The sequence below is a fragment of the Bos mutus genome, chromosome 4 (genome assembly GCF_027580195.1).
Source record: "Bos mutus isolate GX-2022 chromosome 4, NWIPB_WYAK_1.1, whole genome shotgun sequence".
Lineage (NCBI taxonomy): Eukaryota > Metazoa > Chordata > Mammalia > Artiodactyla > Bovidae > Bos > Bos mutus.
The window spans coordinates 67,841,447-67,869,097 of record NC_091620.1 but is presented as its reverse complement, the minus strand read 5'-3'; the positions used below and the strand labels follow the sequence as shown (position 1 = coordinate 67,869,097).

At 38.1% G+C, this 27,651-nt stretch overlaps 1 protein-coding gene across 7 annotated transcripts in view; it reads right to left on the bottom strand.

The window, feature by feature from the left end:
- The window catches only part of ST7 (suppression of tumorigenicity 7), a 268,415-nt gene that overhangs the window by 70,928 nt on the left and 169,836 nt on the right, over positions 1-27,651 (bottom strand). For 5 of the 7 annotated variants that reach the window (XM_070369588.1, XM_005899134.3, XM_005899135.3 and 2 more), the window contains 3 exons: positions 26,595-26,663; positions 24,538-24,692; positions 22,001-22,098 (listed from right to left, as the gene is read on the bottom strand). In XM_070369588.1, the coding sequence (XP_070225689.1) occupies positions 22,001-22,098; positions 24,538-24,692; positions 26,595-26,663 (322 nt within the window). The remainder of the gene's footprint in view (positions 1-22,000; positions 22,099-24,537; positions 24,693-26,594; positions 26,664-27,651) is intronic. The other 2 variants (XM_005899137.2, XM_005899138.2) reach the window with 1 other exon arrangement.

The window sequence follows — 27,651 nt, the reverse complement described above, 5'->3', positions numbered from 1 at the left end:
TCTATGGCATGCCCACTATAGCCACCTCCTTAGAGATCTTTAAACCCCTGAATTAATATGTAAAAAAAAAAAAAATGCTGGCAGCTTTCATCAAGTACAAAGAAAATTCTGTCATGCAAAAGAACAAACATAAAACAAACACTTTAAGAAACATTACTACTTCCTCTTTTCTCTGACCTTGCTACCAATAATTTAGTTTATGCTCTTATACTTGACCTAAATTGCTCAAATGGCATCTTTCCTCTGCCTGCTTCTGGAATCACCTTTTTCCAACCCACTCTTCACATTACTTTCATAACAGTTTTTCAAATAAACACACTTGAGTTCATCACAACCCTGCTTAAAAGGCAACCACTCATGTGGAAACAGGCAGATGTGAATACAAATTTACAAAGACTGTTTTTTACAACAGTATTTACAGTGATGAAAAATGCAAGCAACTTAAAAAATTATGTATTATGAGATATTTACATAAAATAAGATATAGTCATCTTTGGGACTATAATATATAGTCATTAGTAGCTAAATTATCAAATAATTATTAATGGTATGGCCTGGGAAATGTAGACATGTGACATTACATTAGAAAAAGCAAGATACAAATAAAATTTGACAATAATATCAAGCTTTTCTTTTGTATCTACGCATAGAGACATACTTGGTTAGAAAGACACCAAAATGTTTTACTAGTAGTTATTTTCTGGTTAATGAGATTAAAGGTGATTTTTATTGCTTCTTTCATATTTACCATAAGTTGTAATATTTTTAAAAGGAATATATGTACATTCTTTATATGGGGGTGGAAAAACTCTTTTTGAGAATATTGACTTCTCTGAAAACTATAAAACATTGAAAAAGGAAATTAAAGATGACTCAAAGAAATAGAAAAAATCCTATGCTCTTGGATTAAAAGAATTTATATTATTAAAATGGGCATATTACCAAAGCAATCTACAGTTTTAATGCAATCCTTATCATTACCCATGAAATTCTTCAGAGAACAAGAACAAAAATCCTAATATTTATATGGAACCACAAAAGACTCAGAATTGCTAAGGCAATCTGAGGAAGAACAAAGATGAAGGTCTAACCCTCCCAGACCTCAGACAATACTACAAGGCTACAATAATCAAAACAGCATGGTACTGGCACACAAGCAGAACAGAAAAGAGAGCCTAGAAATAAATCTACCCACCTTAATCTTTGACAAAGGAGGCAAAAATATACAATGGGGAAAAGACAATCTCTTCAGCAAGAGGTGTTGGGAAAGTTGGAGAGCCACATGTAAATTAATGAAGTAAGAACACTCCTTCACATCATATACAAAAATAAACTCAAAATGGCTTAAAGACTTAAATATAGGACATGACACAAAAAACTCCTAAAAGAAAATATAGGCAGAATCTTCTCTGACATAAATTGTAGCAATGTCTTCTTAGGTCAGTCTCCCAAGGCAACAAAAATAAAAGCAAAAATTTTTAAATGGGATCTTGAACTTAGAAGTTTCTGCACAGCAAAAATCATCAACAGAACAAAAAGACAACATATGGAATGGGAGAAAAAATATTTGCAAACAGCGCAACTGACAAGGTCTTAATTTCTAAGTTACACAATGAGCTCATACAGCTCATTATCAAAAAAATAAACAACCCAATCAAAATATGAGCAGAAGACCTAAATAGACATTTCTCCAAAGAAGACATACAGATGGCTAAGCACATGAAAAAATGCTCAACATTGTTATTATGCTGCTGCTGCTGCTAAGTTGCTTCAGTCGTGTCCGACTCTGTGCGACCCCGTAAGACAGCAGCCCACCATGCTCCCCCGTCCCTGGGATTCTCCAGGCAAGAACACTGGAGTGGGTTGCCATTTCCTTCTCCAATGCAGGAAAGTGAAAAGTGAAAGGGAAGTCGCTCAGTCGTGTCCGACTCTTAGCCACCACATGGACTGCAGCCCACCAGGCTCCTCCATCCATGGGATTTTCCAGGCAATGGAAACTAATCAAAACTACAATGAGATATCACCTCACACCAGTCAGAATGGCCATCATCAAAATGTTGACAAATAATAAATGCTGGAGAAGGTGTAGAGAAAAGGAAACCCTCCTACATCATTGGTGATAATGTAAATTGGTACAGCCACTATGGAGACCAGTATGGAGGTTCCTCCAAAAACTAAAAACAGGGTTGCCAATAAGATCCAGCAATCTCATTCTTGGGCACTGATCTGGAAGAGATGAAAACACTAATTCAAAAAAATACATGCACCCCCATGTTCGCATCCTGGTGACTCAGATGGTAAAACATCTGCCTATGATGTAGGAGACCTGGGTTTGATCCCTGGGTCAGGAAGATCTCCTGGAGAAGGGAATGGCAACCAGTATTCTTGCATGGAGAATTCCATGGACCAAGGAGCCTGGTGGCTACAGTCCAGGGCGTTGCAAAGACTCGGACACAATTGAGCAATCAACACTTTCACGTCAGTTTCCATGTTCACAGCAGCACTATTTACAAGGCCAAGACATGGAAACAACTTAAGTGTCCATCATCAGTTGAGTGGATAAAGAAGATGTGGTCCATATATACAATGGAACTTTACTCAGCCATAAAATAAAAAGAATGAAATAATGTCCTTTGCAGAAACATGGACAGACCTAGAGATTAACATACTAAGAAAAGCAAGTCAAACAAAGAAAGACAAATTTCACATGATATCATGTGGAACATAAAAAATGGTCCAAATGAACTTATTTACAAAACAGACTCATGTGGTTAACCAAAGGGGAAAGGAGGGAGGAGGGATAAATTAAGAGTTTGGGACTAACAGATATACACTACTATATATATAAAAGATATATAACAAGGACCTACTATAAAATAGATATACAACAAGGACCTACTGTACAGCCTAGGGAACTATATTTAATATCTTATAATAACCTATAATGAAAAAGAATCTAGGAAAGAATATGTATAAGCATATTTTCACATATATATGTATATATGTTCCTCTACCATTTAAAATCTTCCAGTGACTGTGCATAAACTGCATCTTGTAAAATGTATAGCTAGAACTCATATGCTTTGACTCAAGGTAAGGAAGAATTTTCTTAGAGTTGTCAGAAAATGAACAGATGGTCTATAGAAGTCTCCATCACTGAAATTTCGTAGCGAGAGAGAGGCTGCTCACTGGGCAGGGATGATCAAGATGGAGGACATTTTAAATCCTCTAATTGCAAGGGAAAATGCCCCAGCTCCAAAGCATAACTTTCAGGCTCTCCCTCAGCTTAGTGCCAGACTTTTGCCTCCCCTGTCTTCTCAGGATTAAAACTCTAGCCTTGTCAGATCAGACCATTATAACCATCCCTAGAATTCTTTCTACAGTTACTAGCCACTGTGTTTTTATTCAGACTCTTCATACCACCTGGAATACCTTTTCTCTTCATTTACAAGGCAGCCTGTCAAAACCACCCCACCCTCCAAAGCCTAGATCAAATGCCACCTCCTAAAGTCACAGCATCATAGAAAGTGAGAGCCAGAAGAGCCCACGGAGATCATCCAAACACCCTCCTCAGTTTACAGACAGCTCTCGCCCGCCCTCACCCCTCCAAACAACAATGACGGCTGCAAATTTAAGTGACGCAGCCAAGTCAGTGCTGGGACTGTGATTCAAACCCAGTCATCAGTACCGATTCCAAATTTCAATACATCAAAACCCTGTCTCTGGCTTGCCAAGTCTAGGAGAACTAAACAATTTTGCTGATGCTTCTTTGTTATAACACTTACCTATTTGCTTGGTATTGTGTTTGCATGAATATATGAAGATGGCTATATTACAGAGGAAAGAGCCCTCTATATTTGGAGTTATTCCTGAGCTTAAATCCCACTTATACCACTTACTACCTGTGTGACCACCTCCGTTTTCTTATCTCCTGGGTCTCAGTTCAAATGGCATCTTCCCAGACTCTCTCTACCATCTAGCTATTGTCACCAGCTCACTCAACCATTTTCCATTGCTTCTATCATATTCTGAAATTATGATATTTATTTATGTAGCTGAATATTAGATAATTTAAAAAACAAAACAATAAACAGAGTGACAGTAGGTAATACTATAATTTCAGGAGTCAGCAAATTTTTTTCTGTAAAGAGTTAGACAGTAAATACTTTGGGCTTTGTGAGCCATATGGTCTCTGTTGTGACTACTCAACTCTGACATTATAGCATGAGAGCTGCCATGGACAGTACATAAATGAATGAGTGAGGCTAGGTTTCAATAAAACAACTTACAGAAACAGGCAGATCAGATTTGGCCACAGGCCTTAAATTGTCAAGCCCTGGTTAACAGGAATAAGTTTCAAAAATCAAAAAGCCTTCATAAAATGAGTATCATAATGATATTACACTTGAAAAATAGGACATCTCTTACACACAGCTGGTTTGACAGACCATAGTAAAATGGAAAAAGGCCTACTCTACAACCCAACACTTCTTCTCCCAGCTCTGTTTCCTAGAGACCATTCACACACATTTCTGAGGATTTACATACTGCGATATTCACAGAGGAGGAGAAGCACTGTATAAACATGCTGGATGGATAGATTAAATGAGGCATACTCATGACAAAATGCTATTCAGCAGGAAAAAGGAATAAGTTATGTTTAATACATCTTAATGTAGACAAATCAAGCAGTTTTGAGTTCTCTAGAAATACTCTAGGAAACAGCCTGTAGAGTATAACAATTAAAACTTTTAATGCACACAAAATGATCCTACATATTGTTTATGGGTATATTATATATAAACATATGAAAACTAACTGAAAAAACAAAGTTCCTGGTACCTAATGGATGGTTGTGAATGGTAGTCACATGGGGGTCTATAGCTTTGTATTGTTTTATTATAAAAGTTTTAATTATTAGCTTACTGCTATTTATTATTAACTATAATTAATTCTGAGTGGTGAGGTTATTTTTCAATATATTAAACTTTTATATATAAAGTCGCTTCTTTAAACATAGGAAGCTCATTAGATGTACTTTTCATTTGTAATTCCTCAAGAGTTTCATACTCCTCATTTAGATTTTTAATTTGTTTTCCTATTTTCTAATTGCCTTTTGAAGCAAAATTACTTCCTCCTGTTGGGGGCTTGACTATAGCTCCTTAAAATATTGCTCAGTTCAGTTCAGTCGCTCAGTCATGTCCGACTCTTTGCGACCCCATGAATCACAGCACACGAGGCCTCCCTGTCCATCACCAACTCCCGGAGTTTACTCAGACTCATGTCCATCGAGTCAGTGATGCCATCCAGCCATCTCATCCTCTGTCGTCCCCTTCTCCTCCTGCCTCTAATCCCTCCCAGCGTCAGAGTCTTTTCCAATGAGTCAACTCTTCGCATGAGGTGGCCAAAGTATTGGAGTTTCAGCTTCAACATCAGTCCTTCCAATGAACACCCAGGACTGATCTCCTTCAGAATGGACTGGTTGGATCTCCTTGCAGTCCAAGGGACTCTCAAGAGTCTTCTCCAACACCACAGTTCAAAAGCATCAATTCTTTGGTGCTCAGCTTTCTTCACAGTCCAACTCTCACATCCATACATGACCACTGGAAAAACCATAGCCTTGACTAGATGGACCTTTGTTGGCAAAGTAATGTCTCTGCCTTTTAATATGCTATCTAGGTTGGTCATAACTTTCCTTCCAAGGAGTAAGCATCTTTTAATTTCATGGCTAGCATCTAGGAAAAGGTCAATGTCTGATTAAACAGCATTTAGAGATTTTCCTCAAAAAACAAACAAAAAAAAAATTTGAGCTAATAGATTTTAATGTACTGCACTTGAATCTGATAATAATGACAAGATAATGATAGCTAATCTCAGAGGAACCACATATTAGAAACCCAATTCTCCTCCATCTGAGTTCCAGAGAGTATGGCCTTGGACAGACGTGGTATGAAGAACTATATAAATTATTGTTTTACCTTGAAGGATGCCTCAGAGTTAAGATGACTATAAATTCCTTCCCTCTCTATCCCCTTAGTCCTGGGACTGGGGTTGGAGTTGGGGTTGGGGTTAGACTTAGATGAGACCACCTAACAAGAAAACTCTTCTGTCACAAAATTCCTTCCTGCTTCTTCTCCAGAACCACAAAGATTCATATGACACATTGTTTTCAAAGTAAAGGAGAAGGCACTGGACATGGCAGTGGGGCTGCTGAAAAGGACTCCATGTAGGGGAGGTGGTACATTACAAAAGCCAAGATCACCACAGTCTTTGGAATCAGATAGACCTGGTTCCCATACAGGAACAGTGGAGCTTCTTAGCACCATGTGAGCTGATTTTTCTCATCTGCAAGATAAGGATAATATGTGTACTAGCTCACAGTACACCCAGACACAATCTGGGGCTTGAAAAGCGAGCTATTTGTTTTGCTGTGTGTGACAGTTTCCTTTTAGAGTTTAACTGCACAATATAACATATCTTGATTTATTTATTTATTTTAAAATAATGTGCAACAAATAGCTTGGTGACATAATTAGCCTTCCTACTAAGAAACTCAAATGAAGGCATATGATAACTACAAAGGCCTGTTTTCTATAATCTAAGTCATTCTAAATAAATGTTTAAACTCCTATCTAGTATAGGTTTGTTTATTTATTGTCAGCTATCTTCCCTGCATTGGTAATTGCTTTCTTCTGGCAGTAAGAAATTTATATGCCCTGTTTTGCCCAAATACTACAGTTCATGTACAATGAAAACATTAACTTTCCTATGATTCCTCTAATACCTAGGGGGAAGAACATGGGATGGGCCAAGGATAGAATTTCAGTTTCAATTTTACATCATCTGGCTATTGTCAGTTCAACTTTATTTCAATGAAAGAATTTGAGACACTTCTAAGGTTAACATTTATGAGCTCAAGTAGGAAAAAAAGAAAAAAAGGAGAGTTAATTTACTGGATTTGAAATACTCTATGGACATAATTTAGAACTACAATCTGTATGCTTTTTCTCAGCTGACTTACAGGATGAAAACAACAGTTTAAACTTTTCAAGTTTGATTTGTATCTATTTAAACATTTTATTAGTTTAGCTATCCATGCATTGTTCTTTGAGTGAGAAAAGCAATGTGAAAATTCTTACATATTTTAAGGCAGAGGTAATTAAAAGAGATTCTTAGCCAGATTCCTACTGAGGTCAACGCAAGCTTGGCCTAATTAAAGTTTATAGAACTTGGCCTGTATTATATTCAAAGAGCAGATATTATTTTCTTACAGTTGCAAGTTTGACATTGCTTAATTACAGTTTCAAACAAGGACATAAACAGGAAATAGAAAATACACTCTGTATTGCATGCCTATTATTTTGTCATTGATTTCCACTGACACTGAGGGCCATGAAAGCAAAACAATTGTTTACTAGTGTCCTCAGAGGCCTCTGCGAGTTCCAGTTACACAGACCTCCACAAAATGCAGTCCTGAGAGGTATAAACATACATTAATAAGAAAATGTCATTTTCAGAGTGAATGTAAAAGAAAATACTAGTATAGTTTTGTTTATTTATTGTCAGCTATCTTCCCTGAATTAGTAATTGCTTTCTCCTGGCAGTAAGAAATTTATATGCCCTGTTTTGCCCAAATATTACAGTTCATGTACAATGAAAACATTAACTTTCCTATGATTCCAACTTTGTATCTATTGCAGTTATATGACCAATGCATGATATTCACAGTTAGTTAAACCACTAGTTAACTAGTTCTTCACTGAACTGAGTACATGATGTAAAAACATTCATCACCAAGAACTGGAAAGGGAAGTGGCAGTTGTGGGGATGATGGTGAATCATCCAATGACAGCTTGGTATGACCACCCCCCGCCCTGTCCCTCGCAAAAAATTCAGAGGGATGGAAGGTTATCTAATTACCTACTTTTCTTGTCAGAATTATGCTCAGTTCATCACAGAGAAAGAAATTTTCCTTAAAAATTTCTAGTGAACGAGACAAGCTTTGGATTTATACAGATCCTAATAAAAATATTTCAGTATAAAACTTCCTCTTCCATTTGTTACTCAATCAGTTAAAGATAAAACAAAGGCAGCCCTGGTCATAATTTGGGAATCTTCAAAGATTCTCTTCCTCAACCTCTACCTTCCTTAGTGACATTCTTGTTTTTCACCTCGCTCTGGTAGCCCAGTTGGTAAAGAATCTGCCTGCCAATGGAGGAGATGCAAGAGAGACGGGTTTGATCCCTGGGTTGGGAAGATCCCCTCGAGGAGGAGATGGCAATCCATGCCTGTATTCTTGACTGGAAAATTCCATGGACAGAGGAGCCTGGTGGACTACAGTCCATGGAATTGCAAAGAGTCACACATGACTGAGCACACACATGCACACACATGCATGCACACGCATGCAAGACCTCTAACATTCCTTTCCAAAAGCAAGGATCTTGATAGTACCACTGTTTCATCTATGTTATAATACTTTGTCAATACACATCTAAAATTTCTCCTTACTTTAAACTCTAGGGTAAACTTCAGTTTCAGGAACCCTGAATGTGAAGCTGGAGAAGAGAGCAGAGAAGTCAGCCTCATCCTGTCTTGGGGAAATAATAATTTACACCAATCTTTAAAACTGAGAGGGAACACATTGAGTAAAACAGTTTCTTTATCATCTTAAATTGCTTCAAATAGGGCTGTGTCCTAGCCCTGAAATCATGAACAAATCTGAACAATTTGATGCCTATTTCAAATGGGTAGGACACAAGCCTGCTAACAGGAAATAAGATGATAAACATCCTTCCATCTGTGATGATATGACGTGGCTCTCCTGTTCCAGGAGTGGCCTCAAGGAGCAGCTAAACATACTGGCCAACAGTTACTGCCAGAAAGGACTTTTTATGTCAAAACCACAATAACTGTGTTTGGCAGACACCCTTCCACATCCACACAGGTAATGGTAAATAACTCTAGTCAGAAGATTAAGTCATCTGGTTATCTCAGGCACAGTGAACAAATACTCATCCTGACAGGCATTTCACAACAGGGTCATGCTGAAAGTTTACAGTTATGAGAGACGTTTTTATAGCAACAGGCAGAAGGTCAGTACTCCAACCTTGACAGTCATCCACACACCACTCTGTAATCCCTTGGCCTTCCAGTGTTCTTCTTCCTCCCAAAGTCTTTCCACTCTACCCTCCTGAAACCCAAGTCCATGACATACAAATTTTCCAACACATCTATTAGCTATTTACAGAACATGAGCCTGAGTTCACGGCTTCTGTCAATTTCCCAGACAAAGCTTGTGTCTACCAGCAGGATACAGGGCTGCATCCTAGGTCCCCAAAGCACATCTAGATTGTTACTGCTCAGCCCTGGGGCCCACTTCCTACTCCTCTGAAGCACACGCCATAAAGCACCAACATCTGCCACCATCAGACTGGGTTTTCTACCAGGTGACAGACCCTTATACACTGAAGATTCTGACACCTGTCTCCGACTCTTATTCTTAACCTCAAGTCCTACCCTCCATATAGATGATTACAGTCCATGTAAACATCCCACCTAGTATTCAAGATCCTCAACTATTTTACCATCTCTAAGGAAAAGACTGTCCCTCTCCTGTAGTTAAATAACCCAAGGTTATAGCCAAACTCCAGACTGTGACATCCAGATGAGTCCCATCTATGCAACTCTTTGACCAGAATCTACTGATCTCATTTATTTCCAGGTGCTCTTTCTCAGAAGCCACTGGATGCTTCTCCTCAACCCAACCCACCAATGCTGGAGACCACAGAGCTCAGTTCTTAACTTTCTTTTTTTCTGTCTACATGATTTCATATAGAGATGAACCTTTGTTCACCTCTGCACACATGATTTCACGCAATACCAGGGTTTTAACTCTTACGGATATGTTGATAACTCCCAAATTCCTCACCCCCGAGTTCTAGACACATACCCAGTTGCCCTCCTGATATCCCTACCTGGAGGTAAAAAGGCCATTTCAAATTTAATGTGGCCAAAACAGAATCCCTGCTTTCCCCTGAAACTCTGTTCCTCTCCTATTTGTCTTCCTTTCTATAAATGCTATGACCATCAAGAAGCCGCTCAGGCTAAAAACCTGTGGACTTCTAGGTTTTCCTGATTATACAATTTCTTTCATTCCACATCCGTTCCATTCAGTGGCTAATTTTTCAACTGGTTACTGAGAGGCTCTACGTGCTAGGCATTGCTTTCCTGGGGTACAGTAGTAAACGTTAAAAAAAAAAAAACTCCCTTCCTGAAAGAGACATTTTAGTGAAGGGGGAATAATAAATACGCAGATAAATATATGGAGAGACTATCAGGTGGTACACATTCTAAAGAGAATGAATGAAGCCAAGAAAGGTTTTAGGGAATGCTGGCAAAGCAGGCAGAGGCAGGTTTAAATACAGCAGTCAGAGAGGGAGGACACAGAAGGTGGGATTGCGAAGCTGTTTAAGCAGAAACTGAAGCGGTGAGGGAGCCAGTCATGAGACTGGAAGAGGAGAATTCCAGGGAAGGCTTCCAGAAAGCGAAGATCCTGAAGAGGCAGTGAGCCTGGCGCATTCAGCAAACAGGAAGAAGGCCAGTGTGCCTGGAGCACAGTGAACACAGAGCAGAAAGGAGGGCTGGAGAATGTAGAGCCTTCTAAGCCACTCACAGAGTCTAAGTTAAGGATGAGATGAGAGACCACTAGAAGGTTTTAAGCCAAAGAATGACTATGTTTTAAATGGCTCATCCTAGCTGCTATGTGGAGAGACTCATACCTCAGAAAGCAGCCTTGTGTACCAGTGAACTCCTGAGTCACAAAGGCAATGTCTCTAAGCCCATGGAGAGGCAGAAGGCTATGGGGGTATCTGTTCTTAGCAAGCAGGACGGACAACTGACCAGGAAGGAGATATATTCAATGCTTATGTAATGATTATTTAAAAAGGGAATGCAAAAGACCCAGATCATTGGCCTCCGTGGTCATCACATGCACTGTGCTGGCTTTGCCTGCTTTATGGTTTCTGTTCCTCCCGGCCCAGGTCAGCCAAAATGTTTTTTTTCAGTAATCATGTCTCTGTTCACCCTAGAAGTCAACAGCTTCACTGATTCCTGGTGACAGAAGCAGCCTGGCCAAGAAAGCAGAGACTCAGACATCAGTTCTCCCTGTACATCTCACAGAAGGAAAAACTGTTTATAAAAGTCCCTGGTTGAGGTGTGAATCAGAAAAAGTACAAGTACAGGTTAAGATAATTATCATTTGGGAAAATGATATAGGCACTGATAAACTTAACAGCTGATCAAGAAACATAAATGTAATCACGGATCCTTAGTTAGTAGGAACCACAAGAATAATATAGTCAAAGCTATGGTTTTCCCTGTAGTCATATATGGATGTGAGAAATGGACCATAAACAAGGCTCAGAGATGCAGAATCGATGCTTTCAAACTGTGGTGCTGGAGAAGACTCTTGAAGGTCCCCTGGACTGCAAGGAGAGCAAACCAGTCAATCCTAAAGAAAATCAATCTTGAATATTCATTGGAAAGACTGATGCTGAAACTGAAGCTCCAATACTTTGGCCACCTGATGCAAAGAGCTGACGTATTGGCAAAGACCCTGATTTTGGGAAAGGATGAAGTCAGGAGGAGAAGGGGCTGACAGAGGATGAAACGGTCGGATGGCCTCACTGATTCAATAGACATGAGTTTGAGCAAACTTTGGGAGATAGTGAAGGACAGAGAAAGAAGCCTGGCATGCTGCAGTCCATAGAACTGCAAAGTCAGACACGACTTGGCAACTGAACAACAACAAAACAAGAATAAAACAGATTTTTTAAATATTGAACCACTAGACCTACTCAGTGGAAGAGAATAAAGAGGTAAAGCATGACATACAGAATATGTCAGCAAAAATAACTCTAAACAGAATAATAATGATGATAAACACAAATGGGAAAAACATATGAACCAAAATTAAAGAACTGTCAGATTTGAATAAAGATGATATTCAGCAAAACATTTTACAGATCCAAATGGTCTATCAAAAAGTTACAGAAAACTTGATTATAAAATATGTAAATACATATATTAGGCAAATCCAAATCCAAATAGCTAAAGCAGTCCATCTTAACCCAAGTTAAAAACAAAATCAAGGCAGAAAAGTAAAAGGGACAAAGAGGGACATTATATACTCAATAATCAATAAGACAAAATAATTATCAACATAAATGTATTTAACAATATAGCTTCAATGTATATAAAGCAACAAGTAACTGAACATGGAAAAAAGGAGGTTCATAAACAATGAGAAATGAATAATCAATCACACACCTCTCAGAAACTGATACAGCAAGCAAACAAAATATGCTCAGATACAGATTTGAATAACATGATTAACAATACAATTAAACTAGTAAATACATATAGACTTTTGTAACCAACAGAAACATACTCCTTTCAAACAGATATAACATTTATGAACTGACCATATACTAGACCTCAGAGGAGGCTTCCATTAAATTTTCCCCAAATCAATATCATATGATTTATGTTCAAAATCATATGATTTAAGTTCTCTAAAGATAATATAAAGAAGATTATGAATCAATGACAAGGGGCTAAAAAGATACTAAGATGAAATCATAAATCAGAAATAAGATAAAATTATAAAGAAATAAAGAGATACTTACTTAGAATCAAAGGGAGCTAAGTGTTTAACATAAGAAACTGGTAAAGAGACAACAAACAGGGAATGGGGGAGGGGAGGAAGAGAAGCAGGTATGAGAAGAGAAGTACAAGTATGACCAGAAAAACTGGAATAAAGACAAAAAGTTGAGAAAATAAATAGAACCAAATCCTAGTTCTTTTGAAAAGTTTTATAAAAAAGACACACCTCTGTCAAGACTAATCAGCAAAAATAAAAGTTAAAAAAGACAAAGAGAACACAAAATGAAAAGGGGGGGAAACTACAAACAAAATATTTTTTTAATTATGAAATAACATTATAAAAGCTATTGGCAATAAATTTGAAATATATATAACATATATATAGTGCTTAAAACAGCCTAGTACTGAGATAAATGGGCGTAGTCATGTATTGCTGATGAGAATTTAAACAATCACAGGCAGCCATTCTGGGAAGTGTACTGGCAGGACATGCTAAAATCAATATTCATATGCCTAACATCCAACAATCCACTCCTGGCTACACACCCAGTGAAGGCTTCTCACATGTCTATAAGGATGTTCACTGCAGCACTGCTGTGATAATGGGAAACCGGAGGCCATGTGGGGGCCTTCACTGGGGAAAGGATAAGTAAAATAGAGTAAGAGTATAAGAGAGAATACAACGCAAGAATTAGAACTTGCAAACATATACCAGAGGTATGAGAAGTAAAAATAGATAGGCCTGAAAAATAATGTTGAGTAAAAATGGTAAGAAAATCTATAGAGATATAAGTTAAACATATACTGCATTACATATTTTGCAAGACTGTGATGGTCCTGGTATCTCTAAAATCAATTAGGTTTTACTCTCCTGGGATTTCTTAAATGAAAGGTATGACAATGGGAGTTCCTCATCAACTATATCTTAGAAGTGAAGTGAAAGTTGCTCAGTCATGTCTGACTCTTTGTGACCCCATGGACTATACAGTCCATGGAATTCTCTAGGCCAGAATACTGGAGTGGGTAGCCTTTCCCTTCTCCAGGGGATCTTCCCAACCCAAGGATTTTCTCAACCCAGGGATCGAACCCAGGTCTGCCGCACTGCAGACAGATTCTTCCATCAAACCCAGAGGTCCCATTATTTTTCCTCTATATAATGGTTTCCTCACCTCAGCAAAGCGAAGATTTGTTATAATTCACAAAAAGATCAAGATGCCATTATGATAAAAATGAGTAATGTGCTCTCTCAAATACAGTATGTTCAAAACTGAACTCCTAACCTTTCCCCCCGCAAACCTGCAGGTTTCCACATCTTAGCTAATAGGAACTCCTCTTCCATGGGAAAATCCTTGGAAACATCCTTGACTTCTCTCTTTTTTTCACACTGCATATATATTGAAGGCTCAGCTCAACAGTGGATTCTACTCTCCACGTGGAAAAACGTGGGCCACATATATGAAACACCCTGATACTGAGAATTAGCTTATCAGCCATATATTTATTACGCTACAAGTAAAACTTTCATGTATATGACATGTGTAAATAAATATAACACTCTCATCTGCCTCAGGGATTATCTGCCACAGCTCTTCACTGTGAATATAGAGTATAATGCTGATGAAACTGTGCTTCATCACTACTGATGCAACAAGGTAATAACCAATAAATCTATTATTTGCTCTTAGTAGTTAAATAACTTTCCTTCCTATATAATCACTAATTCTAATAACTTATTAAATAAGTTAACTCAATAAATCAGGCAAATCCAGAGAAGCAAATCATGATAAAAAAGCAAAGGTCATATAAAGTTTTCAAAGTCATATAAACTCTGAAGATGAGTGCATTAATATTTATAGCATTTGCTTTCAAAATTCACTTCTTCTTTATTTGTAAGTATTGCAAAGATAGAATCTAGAAAACATGACAACAAACACTTCAGGAACACTTACTATGAACTAACATATTTTGCTGCATACTTTGTCTTTAGTTCACCTGGCTTCCTGGTGGCTCAGAGGGTAAAGCGTCTGCCTGCAATGCAGAAGACCCCGGTTCAATCCCTGGGTCCCATTGTCTTTAGTTCAATGATATATGTGGTTGTTGTAAAAGCTTGAATGGAACTGTGTTCGAGTGATACTTGGTTGCCTAAACTTATTAAAATGCTACTCCTATGCCTCCTGTCCACATAATGGTACTTGACTTCTCTCAACAATCAACATCTAAATAAATTCATCAATCAAGTTATTCATAATAATCCAAGATAAATTTCAAGAAAAAAAGGATATACTGATAAGATGGAAATCATGTGACCTTAAATGCTCTAGTTTTATTCCTTATAAAATTAGAGCATTTAAGATATAAGGAAAAAGAGATGAAAAAGGAACAGAAATTAACCAGTAAAACATTCATTAAAAATTTTTCTCCTGAGAAGATCTTTTTACCTATGCAAGAAAACAGAATTTCTGTTACAGAATATTCTCTAATTTTTTAAAACAATTTGAGAAGGGCATACCAGTTTTTTTTTTAATCTTTAATTTCATGAAGATTTTTCTTCATGACCATAAGTAAACAAAAACACAAATCAATAGTCCTTAATGTTCCAAAGAGTCTGATTAGTCCCAGAGGTTTATATTTTCTAAAGGGTGCTTTCACCAGAAGTGCTTCTCTTCATAAATCATTTAAAGGGAACCCTCTTGCTATTAATACTATTAAATTAATCCCCAAAGGTCAATTGCTTACACCCTAGGATACCTCTAATGACCTAGAAGGGATTATATAAAATGAACATCTACAATAATTTTCTGAATAGAACTCACTTTAATTTACATTAGTTTAAAAATAAACATTACCACTTCCAAGGAAGGTAGAATTAAACCGTTACCAAAAAGGTGTCTTAACAAAGGATGGCAAAGAAAAGTCACAGGTGCAAAGTGTTAACTGGGAATTTGTATGCTACAGCTCCAATTCACAGACTCAAATATTTTCTTGATTGTCTGTCTACAAGACACTGTGCAGTGTGCTGGGAGGGACACATGAGAAAACTAAATACCACACCAGCACTCAAGAAGCTCAAAATCTAATGAACTTCACTTATCCCTTTTGTATGTTATTAAAATTTGGCTCAAAACACCTGTCTCTCTCTGTTCATTGGCCCTAATTTCTCCTTAATGAAGGGATCATCTCAATAAGTGATGTGAGATAAAAATTGAGAACAGTAAAGTACAGGGATAAAATACTTGTGAAAGAAAAGGTCAGGGAAAATGGTACTGTATTACCTCAAAACTTATGGAGGAGAACCCTTAGGGAAGAAGGTCGGAAATTGAACATCCCCAAGAAGGCTTAATTCTCATATGGAAACTTGGTTAAGATACAAATCAACTCTGGTCAAAATCCTTACATGATCAGATACGAATTTATAGGCACAAAGAAAAGGGGGTGAAAAGATGTACACTGACTCATGAGTGTGTTACCTCAGTGAGATGGCATAGCAGGAGTGGAGGAGAGAAAATAGCATCCTTATTTCTTGACTTGTTACAGTGAGTAAAAATTATTCTTCCAATTTAATAGGACACCCATGGTATGTGAATTAAATGAGATGGTACATGTAAACTTCTTAGCAAAGTGTCTGGTGCATAGTAATACTCAGTATGTGTCTTACATGAAAAAAACTGAAAACCTTCCAGTTCTCAGCTGGGAATTGTAGAAATGAGGCTGAAAATATAGGAAGGATACAACCCAGGGATGAGGTAAATGCAGTTTCCTCTCACTAATTTTTATAAAGAACCCTGACTAAGAACATAAGAATAATGTTTAGCAGTTATAACCCTATCGTCTAGACTAAGAAAAGGTTTTAACATGGTCAAAAGCATTAAAAAAAAAAAAAACATGTCTTTAGCTAAATGTGATATAGGCGGTGAAATTCTGAAAGAATGAAAGTACTGACAGAGAGTTTTGCTTTTGTATGTAACCTGGTGCTATGGATTGAATTGCGTACTCCAAAAAACTATACTGAAGTCCTAACCCTCGGTTGCTATGAAAGTGACCTTACTTGGAAACAGGCTCTTTGAGAACATAAATAAGTTTTAGCTTCAGAAATGATTAACATCAATAGATAAACCCACACAAATAAAAGTCGAGGTCCTTAGTAAATTTAAAAGGATTCTGAGACCAAAAAGCTTGAGAACTAAGGGTTGATATTAGCATCTATTTTTAATTGAAAAAAATGGAATCAAACTATATCTATTATTACACCTTTCCTTATCACTTAACAATATATCTTAGACAGTAATGGTAAGAATAGCAACACTAACTGAGTACTCATTCTTTGTAAAGTCCTGTGCCAAGTGCCTTGCAGGAATTATTCCATTTAATTCTTATACCAATCCTATGAAGTAGGTACTCACTAGCACCCTGGCTATCACTGATGCAGGTGATTGGAAGATCACCTTCTCAGAACTATGCATTAGCTATGCAACCTTGAACAAGCACCTACGTCAAGGGCTGTTATGAGCATTAAGTGATTCATATTTGTAAAGCACTTAAAATAATACCTAGAACATAATAAACACTGCAGATATGTTCATCAGCATTCAAACCTCTGAGTCTAAATGTCATTTTCCAGAGTTGTAGATGGAAATCAAAAAGAAGGCTTAGAACAGTCCAGGAAACACTTCAAATTTGGGAAGTTAGGAAGATGAGGAGAAACTAGCCAGGGAGACTGAGACTTCATGAGGACTAAGAAGCATGGTTTCCTAAAAGAAATAAAATGTTTTAATAAGCTTGTGATGACCTGTGTCAAATGAGAGGCCAGGATAGCGAAAGAGGTAGAGCTGCAGAGACAGGATGAAACAAGAGTCAGGGATAACAATGCAGAGGTCTGTTGAAAACTACCGAAAGGAAGAGAAACAGGTGCTAAGTCCAAGAGCCTGTGGTCAACTTTCAAAGGAGCTATACATTTTAGGGAAGAGGGGAAGATGATGATCTAGACCAAGGCAGGACCAAGGAAGACACTCCCCCACATTAGCCTTTATTTTGCCTCTCTCTTACCCCTCCAACTAGGTCCCCACCAAAATCTTTAAGTTCACTTACTCTTGACTCCCCAGATCCCTATTCAGTGAGTCCCATCTAAGACTCATTTCCCCAAACTAGCACAGTCCCAGGTCAGTCAAGGGTTCTAGTAGGAACTGATTAATCCCAGGGATGCTTTAGAGGCTTGTACCTACCACAGGGGAAACTCAGACTACGGATAAGCAGAGTAAATAAAAATTTGATGTCTGCCCCAAAACACATCTACTCACTTCAGGATTCTCCACATCAGCGGTTCTTAGTGGGGGACAAATGTCTAAAGATGGGGGAAGCAACAAGCGAGGGGGCAACTACTGCACCTAGTGGGTAGAGGCCAGGGATGCTGCTGACCATCCTACAATGCACAGGATGCACACAACGAAGACAGGTGGCCCCGAATGTCAATGCTGCCAAGGCTGGGAAACCCCACCCTAGACTCAGTGACCTGTGGCAAGATGAGCTTTAAGAAGGTTCTCTTATCTGGGCACACACTCCCATCCATACCAGGGGCCAGATGGAGCACGGCTTAGGGGCCAGACCAGTCAGTCTCATGAATTCCATTTCCAATCAACTCAAACAGGACCAGGGAAGTATAGAGGAAAAACCTGAGGTTAGCTCATTGGTAAAAGTTAAAAAGAGAAAATAAATGGTGTTATATATCAAATGTTAACATGAAAGACAAAATTCTTCTAAATGAAAACAAGCAAACAGACTTTGCTTTAAGTTAAGAAAGCAGAAAATACAACTCTTTTCACTTTGAATATTAAATAACACCTTATAGTGAAGCTCAAAAGCCACCATGCTCTCTTAGCTCTGCTTGCTGCCAAACACTCTTCAATAAGGAAGGTACTCTTGTATTCTTGACTGCAAAAGGAAGCTAATTAAAGTGGGTTTTTTTGAGAAAATATCCTGAGAGTTAAAAATAATTAATGTCTTGCTTTTAAAAAAGAAACCATGAATCTTGACATTCAGGAGCCTATGTTTTCTTTTCTCATCAGTAGTTCACTTAGAGGATCAATATTTGGATCCACTACCATCGACAGCCTTCCCAGAAATCCATTCACTCTCTTTCAGGATAAACCACTAATGAACAGTTTTTAACAGTTTTCCCTTTCTTAAGAGATTTCCAGAGAAATGTTTTAAAGAGTCTACTTTCTACATGGAAGGCATTTTGACTCTACCATTTCTGTTTCCACTTTAAAATCTGCTCTAGGAAAGTTTCAACTAATACATATGGGGTAGGATGGCTGTGTCTTAATGAAAAATTAGGTCCTTCTGCCCTAAGGCTTTATCAGGAGGGTGCCTGGAATCCAGTGTGCTGTTTTATCAAAGGAAGCTTTCCAGCAAGATGGCTCATGTGCACACTGTTAAAGGAGTACCCCCTCGGTGAAGTTCCTGTCTATGCATGACCCGTGACCCGAGAAGAGTCAGGACCGACCAACTGTCTCCTGCAGGGCTGGGGCCAGCTGCAGCTTCAACAGAGAGATGCTTCAATCTTCCCTCCTCCGCTTAGGGTTCCAGGAGCTTCTGAAGGAGAGAGTATTTTGGATATTTCTCTTCAAAACACATTTCTACCACGTCTGACAGTGTCCTTCACAGGACTGTTACAACACTGGGTCCCCTATCTACTGGATGTTCCAGAAACCCAGTCAAAAGACAACATGTATTGATATTCTAATAATATGACAGATGATTTTTTAATAAAAGTAACGCAAGAAACATATATATATAAATATAGATATACACATGTATGTGTGTGTGTATATATATATATATTTATACACATATGACGGAGAAGGCAATGGCACCCCACTCCAGTACTCTTGCCTGGAAAATCCCATGGATGGAGGAGCCTGGTAGGCTGCAGTCCATGGGGTCACTAAGAGTCGGACATGACTGAGCGACTTCACTTTCACTTTTTACTTTCATGCATTGGAGAAGGAAATGGCAACCCACTCCAGTGTTCTTGCCTGGAGAATCCCAGGGATGGGGGAGCCTGGTGGGCTGCTATCTATGGGGTTGCACAGAGTTGGACATGACTGAAGCGACTTAGCAGCAGCAGCAGCAGCAGCAGCAGCAGCAGCAGCATACACATATGAAAAGAGAAAGACTGATTCATTTAAGGAAAGGAAATCAGAAATATCTCAAAATGCTCATCAGAGGAACAGTTCAGCAAATTTAAGACATATAATGGAAAAAAAGTCGGGCAAAAAGGGAAGCATATCTATTGTAGGTCAGGTGTTTTCACATTATGTCACTTCATCACTCCCTCAATTAAGCTTTTAGATAAGAATCATTATCCCTGATTTACAGAAGACAAATGAAAAGCCCATGAAAGGGAAGAAAGCTGCCCTGAGTCACAAGGTTAATGAAGAGCGAATCTGAGATTCACTTGCAGGTTTTCTTACTCTCTGCCCAGCATTTATTTTATTGGATCCCAGATTTACCCCCCCCACCCCCGCCCCCTGCCCAAGATCTATTTGTAGACTATGTCAATAAATGGAATTGCAAATATAAAATAATGTTAAACAAAAATTAAACCACAGTATAGATGTATTGGTTTTAATCATATGAAACTTTATATGTATATACTAAAAATTATGACAATCAGAATGAGGCTGATTGAAAAAAAACTGGAATTAAAATCATCTGAGTTTGTTTTTCCTATGAAGTTGCTTAAGCATATAATAAAGAAAATCACCAGAATCTATTCTTCAATGCATGCTTGTCCCAGGCTAATTAAGGTTAAGAAAAGGCAATAAATATAAAACACCTTGTTAAAGGCTGAATGTGCCAGGGCCATTTTAATGTAGCTGGGCCACTTTCACATAGAGAAATACTCTATCCTTCATAAAATTCTCAGCTCTTTCAGTGACTGGCAGCGTTTCTTCACTCTATTAAAGGCTGGAATGCCTGCAAGTGAAAAAGCTTTGAGAGCAAGTCATGTCTCTACAGAAATCACCTTTTCTAAAATTTAGCACTTATACTATATAACAAACATTCTTTCAGTTCTTCCTTCAACAAAAAGAATTTAATCCTGGGAGGTTCCCTTTGCAGTGGCTTTGCCTAAGAAACATCTATCACCTTCAGTCAAGTTAAGAGTTATTTTGGAATCTCCCTCCTGTGTTCCTCTCTGCAGGTCTGGGGGCTATACTGCTGTTTAGTGGAGTAGCCAGAACCCAAGCCAGAAGCATGGGTCTCACTTGTGTCATCCCATTACGCTGTAACTTGCAGAAACAACCAGGGATGATCCTGAAGTGCAGACTCCCACTGCCAAAGAGTAACTGAGAATTTACATAAATAATACTGGTCCAGAGACAAACTGAGAAAGGGCTCACTGGGTTTACACAATCCTGTTCTCAACCCCAAAGCTGAGACCTGTGCAAGACACCACTTTTATTTTACCCCATGTTTCTTTTACTTTTATAATGGGCAGTTTACCTATGCCTCCTAATTAAGTAAGACAGTAAAGGAATGAAACGTTGACAAAGGCTTTCTGAGACTGTTTTTCAAAAGAAAATGGTTTATAAATACAATCCCCACTGGTGTCTGTTTCTTTATGAAAAGCATTTCTTACTATAAAAAAATAAAAAGTGGAAGTAAAAGTTCCTCCACTGGTTTCCCTTAAAACCACTGTTTTTATTTAAAGTTACGTAATAATAACCTCCTTTGGTTCTCTTGTTTTAAAACTTTCACCTATTTCTTCTCTTAGTATGTTGACTACTATTAATAAAATGTCTTGATTCAAGAACCTAGGAAAATGCTTGAAATGACTCTAATAAGATTAGATCATGTTATTAAATTTGAGAGTAGCAATTTGAGCCATAGTTTATTCAAATCGTCCTAACAACTAAATACAAAAAATGTCAGTTAGCTAAAACGGCTGATCTCATTCTTGGCTTCCGGCTACAGCCCCAAAGGTCTAATAACAAGGATATTTCTTTAACAGGCTAGTCATTCTATTAAAAGTTTTGCATGTATTATCTCATTTAATCTTCACCACGATCCTAAGTAGTAATCATTATTATTAGTGTGTTGCTATTGCTAAAGTTATTGTTATTCCCATTTTATGGATGAGGAAATAGGGCACAAATAAGCTGAGTCACTTGTCCGAGATCACTCACTGACTAAGTTGTGAGGTAGAAGAGAAGCCCAGCCCCCATGGCAGCACCACACCATCAGCGGTACTATCTGCTGTGGTCTCACTCGGCGAGCTCCTCCTTCTCTAGGTCAGGTGCATTGCCACTACTCCCAAACACCGCTTCACACTCACATCTCTCATCATTTTCACTGCTTCTCTGGTCCTCCCGAGTCTTCTGGCACACATGGCTAGTCTTCTTTTGATGTAGACCAAGACATTGGTGTCTCGTCCTGAAGAGGGAGACATAAAACATGAAAACTTAAAAAAAAAAAAAAAAAAAAGAGCTTTCAGCTGAGCAGCAAAAAAAAAAAAAAATACAGAAATACAGAGGCGTATTTTCCACGCCCTTGAAGGAAAACCTCAGAAAGAACAGTCTGCTTCTTTGACTTTTTCTTACTGGAGGAGCACTGACAACTTTGCTAATAGCAGAAGGTATACAGAGTGAAGTCGAAGTACTTAGCCTTCCAAGGTCAAAGCATGTGACTGATTAATAATCCATGCTTTTGAGTTAGGATATTGAATATTCGATAAATAAAATCATCTGCCACAAAGTGCTGGGAAAATGGACATATCCACATTGCATGCGGTTTACAAGCAAAAATTCCACATTCTTCTAGTGTGCATGCCTTTGGCAAAGATGCAAAGAGGTGAATCTCAGGTTGCATCCTGATGAACTATTATTTCTTTCCTTCTTGACAATAAGTCTAGAGAAGCCTCATCTTGAACTTCTGTTTTATATTATTCTTTCCCTAACACTAGTGACATCATAATCATCTCCAGGTCCCCAAAGCAGTCAATTTCAGATGGCAACATAACACATTCCAGATATGACAACAGACTATGCAACAAAATGAAAAACTACCCTAGTGTGAGAGAAAGTATTGACAAGCTAAATAGTTGTAATAATAGTCACCAAAATGGCTCTTAAAAAGCACATTAACAACTTCTCATCTTAATCTCTTTATTTAATTATGTGTCTTTTTGGATATGTTTCCAGACCAGTGAGAACATGCATGTACTTAATCCTCAATAAAATTACCATGTTTTAGAAAAATATGACACACCTGTTATAGATTAAGTATATGTATAATACGCAGCTATTAAAAGATGTTAAGACCAAAGTCCTAACATTTCAAGTTTCAAACAATGAGAACAAGATGTGTGTTGAAAATTTGCCAGATACCTACCAATTATTTTAAAGATGTGATTATATTTTTGGATAGATTTGGGCAACAGGTTGAAAGGATTAATTTACAGAAGAAAAGAAATAAAGAAAATTTCTCAAGTTGTATTACAGATTTTGTAATTTTATGTATTAATCCTCATTTAGTTCACAAAACAGACATTTACTATATATGTCTACAAAATTCACGGTGTTATACATATTTTTTTTAAAAAGCAAGAGAGACATGATGATTAGAGAATTGATTAACATATACACTGTGCTTAGTTGCTCAGTCGTGTCCAACTCTTTGCGACCCCACAGACTGTTGCCCACCAGGATCCTCTGTCCATGGGGATTCTCCAGGCAAGAATACTGAAGTGAGTTGCCATGCCCTCCTCCAGGGGATCTTCTCAACCCAGGGACTGAACCCACATCTCCCCCATTGCAGGCGGATTCTTTACCGTCTAAGCCACAACATATACACTACTACAGAATAAAAATAAAAACCTGTGCATTTGAGGGGTTATGTGGACACACTTACATGTACACGGGCCACAATGCAAAGATCTCACTGTACCTTAGTCATAGGGACTCATGCACTCAGTTTCTGCACCAAATTCAGGCTTAACAATCAAACTTAATTTTATAATCTCAAATATGAAGGAGATACACTCCTACTCTCCAAGATGCAGGAGAGAGAAATGAGTTGAGAGAAATATCATTTTAAAGAAACACTTCCAAGTTTGGTTAGACAATGAAAACATTCTCTCTCACAAGGATCACTAAATTTCTTCTTAAACAACCAACAAACTGACAAGTCAAGGAGCTCAAGGAATTCCAGAAATGGCTTTGTTATCTTGTTTTTATACCATTCCCCCAAACATCACTGACTCTCAGTTTAGTGTACTAAAATGAAAGGTCTCATGTTAAAGAGTTGTGTTAAATATGGGAAGTCATCACTTTAAATATAAAAAATATAAATAATTAGGAATTTAGGGCTCTTCCTCCCTAGAAGCCAGCAACAGTGCTTCCTAAACAATAGCTAAATACTGAGACAATCACCAATCGCTGTTAAATTCTTTAGCTGTCCTATTTCAATTCATGCTGTATAAGACCCATGAGATAAACCTCTTATAGCATTAACACTAATTTAAGTCCTGTTTGCCACCTAAGACTTAAAATTATGGGGCAGAGAAGCAACTGGTATATAGAACTGTGTAAGAATTATGAGGAGAAAAAAGGTTCACCATTAAAGGTTATTATCATTTATTTCTAGAGTTAAAAATCTATGGGGTGGAAAGAAAATATGAACAATACTGAAGCTATAATTTAATTATGTACTGTGCTCTTATGGACAAGAAAAATTAATAAAAACAAAGAAAGGCCAAAAACTTCATTTATTCTAAACTCGGAGAATCGTATTTTGAACTGGCCTGAAAACTTGCTCTGACTAATCATGTTACAATTCTGATCCCCCAGCACATCAACCTGGAGGAAACCTTACTGTGTTGGGCTTCATACTGGGATCCATGATGCTGCAGCTGCTGAGAACGCCGGTAACAGCCATCTCCAGCTTTCAGGGCCTGCTTAAACAGCTTCTCTGCTTCAGCAATGGTTGTTGCTTCTTCTTCAGCCAAGAGAATATAAGCAGTTGCACACCTGTCCATGCAGACAATAGCCACCATCAATTACAAATCCAGGGACATTGTAGTAGCTGTAGGAGTGCATGCAGAAGGGCAAGAGTTACACCAGAACATGCAGAGTGGCCAACTGGTTCATGCACCCCTGTTTGCAGTTGTTGACATAAAATAATGGTACAAAAGAAATGTCTGTGTTTTAGCTTGAAAGGGACGATGAGTAGTGTTAGGAGCATGGGGCTTACATATGGACTCTGCCCCTTATTAGTGTGTCCCTTTGGGCGAGTTATTACTCTGCCTGCCTGATGGAGAACATGGAATCTACTTGTTCACAGCATTGTTGTGAAGGTTAAGTAAGGTGATGCATGAAAAGTGCTCAGTACAGTAGTAGCCAGCATGTGGTACATGCTCAACAATGTCATTAATGATGGCAATGGTAATAGCTGTTGTTAAACATCTCCTTCTGACACTCAGTTAGAAATACCAGAAAGTTTACTTCTATTTACTACACACAGATTCTCTTTAGTCTTAGGATTTATTCAGAATGAGAAATTCATTAAACCAAGTAAGTTGTTTCACAAGCAGTGCTTCAGCATCTCATTACAGTTAGCACTGGTTTCCTATGTCAGAGAAGAAGCCTAGAAGAACCTACAGGTAGAGGTTATTTCAGAAGAGCTCAAAATTTGATTCAGCCTCAGTAGCAAGCAAGAGTTAAATTTCATACCTTTAACAATAATAGCTACCACCTGATGCTTACTATATATTAAGGACTGTACCAGGCACTTAACATATATCATCTCATTTAATCCTTTCAACAACCTCTAACGTAGAAAGTCAGAAAGGATAAATAGTCAACTAATGAACAAGGGGAACTCTTGAAAATTTAAACCTTCCAAATGGTAGAAGAACAACTCAACTGCCAAAGAAAGGGAATGTGATAAGGAAATGGTGAGGCCAGAGCAGACCACACAGGTCCTGATCTATAACATCCCTTGGCTTTCTCCACTGCCTCTCTCGTGGTCATTTCCCTATTTATCAGAGCCTCCATCAGACCACAAGAGAGAAAAACAGAAAGGGAAACCAAATGTTACTTCTACTATTCATAAACTAAAATAGCCAGCTAGGAAACGGAGGCTGAATTCATGAGTAATATGAGATTTGGGGTTACTCATTAACCTCAGCCTTGAGGAGGGGTCTTTTAATTCTTTAGCCAATCCCTCTAATTTCAGGCAGGACTGATCAATAGGGCTTTAAACTGAATGTGGTGAGGTAGGGAGGAAAAATGCCCAGGAAAAAAAAAGTTGTAAAACCAATTACTGTGGAAGGCAGCACACATGACTTGGAGAGAATAATCATGATGCTGAAACTGCCCAGTAACTCACTGGAGAAAATAAGTGGGTTGGGCAATCAGGAAGCAATACTTCATGCTTTAGGTGCTGACACATGAATATGGGTCCAGGGTTATAAAGTGAAAATTGAGATTATAATACTGAGTGGTAGACACAATATCAGAGGAATTAGCTATAAGATTACAGTTGGTGGGCTGGGAACTCAAGACAGGTTGGGGCTAGCTTGCTTGCTTTGTTTATTTATATTGCAAATAGCACTCTTAGGAGGAGAGGCAGAGTAGCACTACTGGCCAAGAAAGCATACATCTATGTGGAGACTCATGAATCTGGGGTAGAAACATGCTAAGAGTTTATGAGTGAAGGAGAAAGGAAAGAGCAGTAGAAGTGCTAATGGTTGGTGGGGACAGAACAGACTGCTCAGCTCAATGGGAGATAGAGATGATGTGTCCTTGTCACAACACAATACACATACAGAAGCAAGAAAGTATGGTGATGGGGGTGTCAACCATCCAGATATCTGCTAGAATATGTCTCATTTGGTTAGAAGGAGGGCACTTAACAGGTTCTTGACTTACTTTGGTAACAATTTTATCTCCCAGATGGTAGAGGAAGCAATTAGGGGAACTTCAACTCTGGACCTAATTCTGACCAAGAAGAAAAAAATAGTTGGTGAAATGAAAATTGATAGGAACATTCAGAGAGTTACTATGTTATTTCAGAGTTTAGGATAGTAAAAGAAGGTAAGGTGGACTTCAAAAAATTCAAAGAAAAGAGGCATGATTCAATGGCATGAGATGCAGAAGGCAAATGGTTTAAGAGGGTTGGTAGCTTCCAAATGTCTAATCACAACTGCAATCACAAATGATCCTCTCGGGAAGAAAAGAGGGGTGACAAGTAACCACTATGGCTGCACAGAGGTCGCTCACAAGATCATATTTTTAAAGGACATGTAAAAAAAGATGGAAAGAAGGTATGTGATGAAGGGCTATAAGAGAGTGAAATGAGCTTATAAGAATGTCAGGAGAGCTGCAACTTCACATTAGCTGAAGCTCGCAAAACAAAATAAAGGCAAAACGAAAAATGCTAAAGACAACCATCTATTCCCTGTATTCATATTATGTTTAAGGCCCTGTAACCACCCCAACTTCTCCAAAACCATGACAATATAAATAAGGAAAAAAGACAAACAACACAACAACGTCAAAACGAGGAAAGTTTATAGTTAGTAGCAACAGATAGTAAAGAGAAAACAAAACTCTCTAACTCCTATTTTCTTCCTGGTTTCTCCATCAGGAAGAATGACTGTCAGACTGACAAAGGAGAAGAAATTAAACTCTAAAATGAATTAAAAAGATGTAAGATAGCACATAACTGATCTATGCTAAATGAATTACTATACTGGGATGGGCAAATCCCAGAAAGCCAACAGATCTTGTAGGCAGCCCATGGAATTGCTCTCTGCGGATTGTTAAGAAATCACAAACAATGGAAAGGTACTAGAAGATGAAATGACAAATGTAGTAAAAATGTTCAAAAAGGGGAAGAAGGCAGACTTCCCAAACTACAGAACAATTTGGTTCTGATTTGGAAAGATATTCTAATGGATTATTAAAGGGATAGTTTCTAGGCATT